Source organism: Myiozetetes cayanensis, unplaced genomic scaffold, assembly GCF_022539395.1.
Source record: "Myiozetetes cayanensis isolate MyiCay16 unplaced genomic scaffold, myiCay2020 scf3, whole genome shotgun sequence".
In the NCBI taxonomy this organism is placed as follows: domain Eukaryota; kingdom Metazoa; phylum Chordata; class Aves; order Passeriformes; family Tyrannidae; genus Myiozetetes; species Myiozetetes cayanensis.
The window spans coordinates 73,216,439-73,224,896 of NW_026087521.1; the positions used below are offsets into that span (position 1 = coordinate 73,216,439).

At 45.0% G+C, this 8,458-nt stretch overlaps 1 protein-coding gene across 1 annotated transcript; it reads right to left on the reverse strand.

The window, feature by feature from the left end:
* Positions 1-494: 494 nt before the first annotated feature.
* On the reverse strand, positions 495-2,728 carry FGF23 (fibroblast growth factor 23). The gene is given in 4 exon segments (XM_050324854.1): positions 495-932; positions 1,386-1,489; positions 2,510-2,530; positions 2,533-2,728. Coding segments are annotated over 4 exon segments (759 nt in total).
* Between the last annotated feature and the right edge of the window lie 5,730 nt (positions 2,729-8,458).

Genomic DNA, 8,458 nt, shown 5'->3' on the forward strand with positions numbered 1-8,458 from the left:
CCCTGTAGGCCCCTTCAGACAATGGATATACTACATATATAGTAGTATTTTATCTAATAATATCACACACTGCCAGACAGTTTGTCTGCTGTGTTTGAACACTCAGGGACAGTGCAATAAGAGGATTCCCTGTCTCTGTTGGAATGTCAGATGCCCCAGGTCTCTTCCCAGTTATATTAGCAACATAACATCAATTTCTCACTTCATTCAAGACATTTCCCTTTTTTTTTCTTTTTTTTTTCCCATTTATGCAAACTTAAGGCGATTAGGACCCTAAAAGGTTTGATTTCTATTATTCTTTAAAAAAATACATCTTTCCAGTCCACAGAGCCCCAGTTGGGAAAGTCCGGCTTGCTTTGTCAGTAACGTTGGCACCTGTTAAGTACAAAATTTGAACTGTAAGGGGCTTTTCCCCACGTTTCCCGTTGGCCACTCAGACTGGGAGTGTGTCAGGCGGGTCCCTTTGCCTCTGTCCTCGCTCTGCAGGGTCCCCGTTACCCCGCCATGTGGAAGCGGGGGCTGGGGTACCTGCGGGGCTCCATCATGGCGTGGGGGTCGTCGGGGTTCACCACGTCGTTCTGGTTGATCCTCACGGGCTCCCGGGGCACGTGGGGGAAGTGTGCTCCCTGTTGAGGGGCAGAGCCCGGCCCCGAGGCCTTCCTCTGCGGGACCAGGACCTGGTGAGGATCCGCGGGATCCACGTCCGCGCTCCTCGTGTTCCTGTGCGGCTCGGGGGTGTTGAAGCGGAACAGGGGGATCTCGTTCCTCCGGGACAAGAACTGGGAGTACGGTGGCGGGTTCGTGCCAGGGTGAAAAGCTTGCTTGACCCTGCCCAGGCTCACCAGGAAGCCGTGTTTGGGAGACTGGTACACGTCGTACCCGTTCTCCAGCGTCCTGTGGGTGAACACGCAGTCCTCTTGGCTGAAGTAATGCTGAGGGGGGAAAAAAACACATGACACCCGTAAGCAGAGGGATTTGGCACAGATTAAAGGGGGAAAGAGGGATGAGATCTCGCTTTCTAATCTCCCAGGGCTGTAACTGGGACAACCCAGGAGATCTGAGGTGCGTGCCCATGTTTTCAGCAAAGGTGTTTCAGTGATAACACTGTTTTCTTTCAGAGGGTCCCAACCCGTGGCTCTGTGCTACAGCAGGAATTCTGACTGCTCCATCACTGCATCTCACTTTGCCCTCGTTTGCCCAAGTAGGATCTCAGATGATTTTTGTCAGCTCTACAACTCAGTACAATCAAAGAGGAGAGGAAAGGAAAGGAAAGTATTACCTAAGTGGCACATCCTCTCTTAAGTCTGCACCTACACAGGTTTGGTTTTCCCCACCTGGGCAGCACAGCAGCCCTTCAGCCTTGAGGCTTAGCAGGGGTCACTCACCGAGCCAAATATGTTTCCTTTCATGTCCATGCAGAGGTAACGTCCACTCTTCACCCCTGTGATTATCACTGAGCCAGCTCCCTCAGACCTGATCATCAGGGCACCTGTTTAGAAGAACAAGACGTCAAATCCAAGCTCCGGTTGATTTGATGACATTTTCCTGCCCATTGCTCTCTAAAATCCCACACTTGTTCTTGACCAACATACCTAAAATAAGTTTTATAAAATCTTTAATTATGCAGGAAGAATAACAAGACAGTGCAAGCATTCCTGCAAGTGTTTCCTTAGCAATTCCTTAAAAAAAAATAGAAGAACATCATCCTTTTTTCTCCTTGATTAAATTATGACTTTATCCTTATATATGCTGCAAATATATTATTCAAAACCACCGTTATGTGTGCTTACATTTTTAATTGAGTGTATGAAGAAATACTATAATAGTAAGAATAACTTAACTTCATGTTTCCTACCTACTTGTGATTTGAGTGCTGCCAAGACAGAAGTACTTTTGAAATGCTATAAAAGTACCCCAAGTCTTGAAAAACCCACCATTTTTCTACTAACTAAAGAGTTTGGGTCAAGCATTTAGCAAAGGAAGAAAGATGGTAAATTCTTCTATGTTTAAATAGAATGATAAAATATACAATAAGCACGTAATAAAATACACAGTAAGTATATAATAAAATATATTATGAGGAAATAAATTATGAGGAAAGAATTTTAGGACCTTTTAGTTAGAGTAGTGAGTTCCCTCAGTGAGGTTCCCTTGGGAACACCATCACTGCAACGGGAAGCACTTATTTGGGGGATGTCATCCCTAATCTCTGATAGGAACTCCCACAAGAAGCTGTGGGTAAAATCATGAAGGATAATTCAGGTAGTTTTTGCTTGCAGAGGAAGCAAAGGACTCCACTGAATTTCCCCATCCACGAGATTTCTCTGGAGTGATTTTATTTGCTAAACAAAAGGAGGATTATAATGACAAATGTTTTCCATCTCGTAGCCATGCTCGTCTGCCTGCCCAAGGAGAAGAGTGGATTTTTTTATAGGTAGTGAGAAAGTGAAAGAGTTGTTCTCCCTCCCCTGCTCCCCTGAAGGCTGAGGATCCACAGGAAGCTACTCACTGTAGATGGTTTGGTGGGGGCACCATCGACGTAGCCGTCGGCGTTGATTTGGAGGTGGAAGCTGCTCCTCTCCGTGTCCGTGTAGAGGTGCATCAGGCGGTCCCCGTTCCCCCAGCTGGGATTCAGCAGTGGAGAGGAGTTGGGGAAGGCAAAGGTAGCCTTCAGGCTGCAGAGTACCAGGAGCAGGGAGCTGCAGGGTGCCACGGATCGCCCTTCCATGCTTGGTCGGGATCTGCGGCTGGGTTCACCTCCGCGCTCCTCGCTCGCCCTCGTGCCGGAGTGTGGATCCTCAGATAGGTTCCCTTCTTCCCTGCAGAGGCTTATAAAGGGCAGCAAAATGACATCACACAGGAAAACCTTCTCCACATCCTTGATTTTTGGCAAAGCAACATTTTAAGTGCCCCGAAACCTCAAGGGAGGGATCTCCGGCTAAGGTGTGTGGGGGAAAAAATGTAAGGTTTCTAAAGACAGCTCACGAAAGCTAATCATATGTTCACATGTTATCTACAACCCTGTGACATCTGAAAGCTTCCCACGCCCCTACTGCTGGATCCAGGAAAGGCAGTCCACTGCACTTGAACTGAAGGGAATGACCCTTCGGACCTGAATTATCTTTCTTTTTTTTGCAGGCATGTTTATTCAGATTCCCACCTCCCCTCAGAGTTTCCAAACTGCATTCTGATTTAGCAAACACATTGAACAGAGCTGAAATTTTGTTGCAAATATATCAGAAGCTACTATTAGGTTGCCCTGGGCCTGATCCCCCCTTAATTATGGTGTAAGTTCCACACCAAACCTTTTGGGGTGATATTTGTGTCACTGCATTTAAGCAAAGGGAACTTGATAAGACCACAACCCAGTTCAAACAAACTTTTATTCCTTTTTGTTTCTCCTGCTTCGTTTTGAGTGACCTAAGTATCTGAAGTTGGCCAAACAGCTGAAAACTATGTGCAAAAGACTTAAAAAATGGATGTTTGTTCCTGCATTGCAGATCTGGCTGGCAGTTTTACAGTCATACAGGTTGGCTTGGGCAGTAGTTATGGGGTCTGAATCAAACCTGAGATCACTCAAATCAGCACATTTTTATTATTCCAGGTACAACAGGCAACAGCTTGGAGGAGCTACAATGGGACATAAAATATCCTGAGTTGGAAGGGACCAAGCTAAAAAGTAACAGTGGTGTAAAAAATGCTACAAGACCTGCTTCTCAGTTGTCCTGCCAATGTTCTGTGCCTTTACCAACAAATCTTCTGCTTTAAAAACAGCTGTGGTTCCATTTATTGTAGGAAAGTGCCGTGCTAATGGGACACTGTGTATGGGGGAAATCGTAGGAGTAGCAGGTTCTGTTAACACAGGACTGTGTCAAGATTCCTTTCAAAAATTAACGTAAAACTGAGGAGCACCATCATGGATTGATGGCATCAGTGGATTGACACAACCGTAACCCAGTGCAACAGGGAATCTGGTGTGGGTCTTTTTTTTTTTTTTTAATTGTTTAAAATTATCCAAACCCTGCCAAATTCTTACTACCACACCTGTGTAAATCCAGGGGCTTGCATCACTGTATATCCACCTGTGTAAATGACAGCACTTTTGAGCCAAAGCGTATAAGGGTCAGATCTTCAAACCATCTTCCCTGACAGACAGTCCAGGCTACAGGTATTTTACTGGTTATAGCATCTGAAAGGCTTTAATTTAAAAGATAGCTGCTAAGGAAAGGGGGGTTGCTTTTTCTTTTCCTGTTAAAACCGTTATCTCTATTTATTGTTGAATTTATCCCCCCCTATTTTTCACTCTGATATTAAAACAAGCGTTGGAGGTTTTTGTTGTTTTGCTTTCCATGGTTTTATTTTGTCCCATTTATTTAGACTCCCGTGGAAATGTGGGTATGGATTCAGGAGCAATTGTAAAAGCTTCTGCCAGAGATCAGTGTGTCCTCTTGGAATATTTCATGATTCTTTAGTGGATGCCATTTCTCTGGGTTGATATTTCGTATTCACCATGACACTTCCCTGGGTTTGACATCATGCACTGACCTGATCTCCCTCCAGTGTCTTGGTGGCAGAGGAGACGTTCTCAGATGTTCAAAAAATCGATTCAACCTCATTTAAACACACTCCAGTTGTGAGCAGCTGTTTCTCTTTTTGATATATGTCAAAGATGCAGAGATTACTTTGACGTGCTTGAATTGTTTGGCACTTCCAAAAGTTTCCCACTGGGTCAGCAAAACTCCAGACTTCCCCAAGTTCTGTTAAAGCTGCTGGGCTAATGTGAATTTATTCAAGTCTCTGCTTGTGAGGATGATAATCCAAATTTTGCTTTTTCACAGGTTTTGGTTTGGTTTATGTTACACCTATAAATGCCCACTGCATGTGTTTGGGGTTTCTTGTGTTGTGTTTTTTTTTAACAATGCGTTTCTTTGTTATTTCAGGTCGATCCATTTATTCCTTCTTTTGGTATTTCTCTTATCTTCTCCTACACATTCAGCTGTTGATGGAGTAACCAGGTGTATGAAAGCTTGTTTACTTCTCCAGCTATGCCTGTTGGTCTAACAGAAGTGATGACAACCCTTTTTGTCTTGCATTATTATGCTGATGCATCAGGAATAATATTTCTGCCACTTTTACCACATCTGGTGATATTGCTCTTTCAGGTTTCTGTATTGTTCTGTGATGTTTGATGAGTTGAGGTGGCTTTTCTCAGTTCTCAGCTGTAACACCTGTGATGCTCATGCTTTGCTGGTATGATCATTTAACTGTAAATTATACCCAAAACTGTGCACAGAAGGAACTGAGGCTCAGGGCAGCAGCCTGGGGTCTGAATCCCCCCATTCTGACTGCTTTGTGTTTCAGCTTCAGCTCATTTTTCAATCAAAACTTACCATCTCAGACTGTAAAACCCCCGTTTATTTCAGCAACTGTGTGTCTGCCATCCCTTGTGCTGCTGAAAGGGAAGCAACTCCTTAATTTCATTGTTTATCACTTTAAATCATCTGCAGAGGACTTACAAGTAAAGGCAAGCTTTTTATCACAGCAAATTTAAGATACTACAGGTGGCTTGCTCTCAGTTCCTTTTTGCAGACCCCTTGGAAGTAGTTTGCGGACCATCAGAAATCTGCAGGTTAATAAAAAGGAGTTTTCTGCTCAGCAAAATGGATTTGCCCTCCCGGATTCCCCTACGAGCAAAGCCACGCGTTCCTCGCGGTGCTGGACTGCCTTTCAGCACGTAGGAGCACCTGCAGCACTCTTGCTTAATAAAGTGCATTGCCTTATATTTAAACAGGTGTGTGGTCTGCCCTTTTGCAGGATTCTCTGCTATCTCAGGGTCCGTGCTGGCCTCAGGAAGCTCCAAAGATCACCGGGCAGTTTGGGTGGACAGATTTGGAGCCGCCTCTGCCTTTACTGATTTTCTTTGGGTTGCATCTCTCCGAAAGAGGTGGCAGAAATCAGGGGCCCTTCCCTCTGCCTCCCCTTCCTTAAAATCACCGTGACAAGTGGCCCTGGGGCAATCACATCTTCAGGGTTGGAAGCACAAGGGTGGAGTGCCTCTCCAGGGGTTATTCTAGGAATAATGACGCACTAAGCCCAGGGTCTGTGCAGTGGATGCTCCGTGTGTGTGTGCGTGTGCACAAGCCTTTGCCACAGACTTTACCCGCTGTTGTTAAACACATCCTGAGTGACCTTATTTGGATGTCCCATTCTTGTCACACTGCCCACGACTAAAGAAAACATCCTGGCTAAGTTCACCTACGTGAAACAAATGAGGTAAGCACAGCCCACTGGGTTCGGGACCGCAGCGTGTACGAGCAGTTGCTGCAATGTGCCTGCTCTGAGGAACTCGAAATGAGGGGCCTCATTCCTCCTCCAGCTGAGATCCTTGGCAGAGCTCCCAGTCAAAGCAGAACCAGTCCCTAAAAGGTTTTGTTTTCTGAACAGAGAGTGTTTCTGTCATTTTAAGGGGTCTGAATTTTCTTAGGTATTGTGGAGGAGAGAGGGGTTGCAGCCTGTGATGAGAGCTGCTGATACCCTCAGGTTCAGAAAATCATAGAATCATAGAATGGCCTGGGTTGGAAGGGACATTAAAGATCATCTCATCCCAACCCCCTGCCATGGGCAGGGACACCTTCCACTGTCCCAGGTTGCTCAGAGCCCCATCCAACCTGGCCTTGGACACTGCCAGGGATGGGGCAGCCACAGCTTCTCTGGGCAACCTGTGCCAGGGCCTGTCCACCCTCCCAGGGAAGAATTTCCTCCTAATATCCAATCTAAACCTGCTCTTTGTCAATAATAAACCTTATTTTAACCTAGTTTTAAACCTATTCCAGTCTCTTGGGTTCACCTGTTTCACCCAAATCTGTCTCCTTGAAGAAAAGGCTTAGGTTAAAGAAATAAAGAATAGAAAATTCAAAGAGGGAGGAGGAATGCAGGGAAACTTTCAAAAGACAAAATATGCTGACAACATCAGCAGCAGCCAAGGGTCCTTTTCCTGGGGGACAGGAATAACAGAGCATGTGACTGATTTGGTTAAAGCTGTTCCAGTGCCACTGCAGGTGCTGCTCTTCAGCTCTGAGACTCATTTTTTCAGTGGGATCTCTTTGAAACTAAAAATTCACTGGAGAAACATTTGCCCTCTGAGTTTTAAGAGCAATTTTTTAACATTAGAACCTAAACAGCAAACAAAGAAAACTCCTGACTGAACCAAGCATTGCCCTTGTACCCAGGACTTGTAATGAGAGGAAAGTAGAAAGATTTCCTAAGCTACTACAAGCCCAGTATGTGATTCTGGACTCCTTTAAAGCAACATGGAGATCAAACGTTGCAAGGGACAGGGCAAGATAACTATCAGAGGCCTCATATTTTTCACTTAAACTGTGTTAGCTCATCTTTGCTCAGAGCTGGGTTCTGTTTGGTGAGGTGTTTCTGTGATGGGGGCACAGGAACACACAGATGAGGATTTATTAGATTGAATGGAAATCTGCAAAGTTGTGTCTCGAACTCTGTCTCTGATTTGGGTTTCTCAGGTAGATTTGCAGCTACAATATTTTTTTTGGTGTATTGGAGGCACAGCAGATCTTCATGTTGCTTTCTCAGCCTGCCACGTCGCTGGCGAGGAGGAGCTCGAGTGTCACGTTGTGCCCTGGATGCACAGGTTCATCAGCTGCTGGGACACTGATCCTGCACCTGGGCCCTGCTGCTCTTTGGCCATTTTCACAGCTGTCACAAGCTGGTGCCATGCCAGGGCTGGTTGAGAAACACATTCTCTTTCAAATAAGTCAAGCAGACTGTTGTTGTCATTTTTATTGAAGTTCTGCACCCTCATCAAACTGTCCTGTTTTCCAAAAGCAAAGACTTCCTCACTGACAATTTTTTTTAAACTTAGAAAACCAACTTAACACTTTTCTTTATCTTTTTTTTTTTTAATAAATTCTTCTTTATTATCTTTTCCATTATCCCAAATGGACCTTCTTACACACCAGAGGCTGGTTAGTCCACCTGTCTGCCCTGAGCATGACTATGTCTCTTTGACACTGGTGTCACTTCTTGACCCCTTGCTCCATGGTTGATTCACCCCCCCCAGAGTCTCCACTTCTGGTCAAAGAATGGAAATGAATTCAAGTTAACACCTTCTAGGCCAGCTCAGCATAGCCTGAGGTTGTGCAGAACACAAACCTACAGAAGATATTTCATACAGAGGAAATTCAGCTGTCACCCAGCTGGCCTGTAGACCTGGCTGTTGATTGTAGGTGTGTAGGAAATAAATCCTATTTGAGATTAACTTTTTCTTCTTCGAAATCTGCAAGTTCCTCTTTGTGCAAGCACGGTGCCTGCAGATTTGCTCAGGGTTTGCAGAATGCATGCCCTACACACACCCCCTTTCCCACAGTTTCTACTTCTGTAGTTGTTGCCTTTGTAAAATCAGCATCATCATAGAATCACAGAGTGGTTTGGG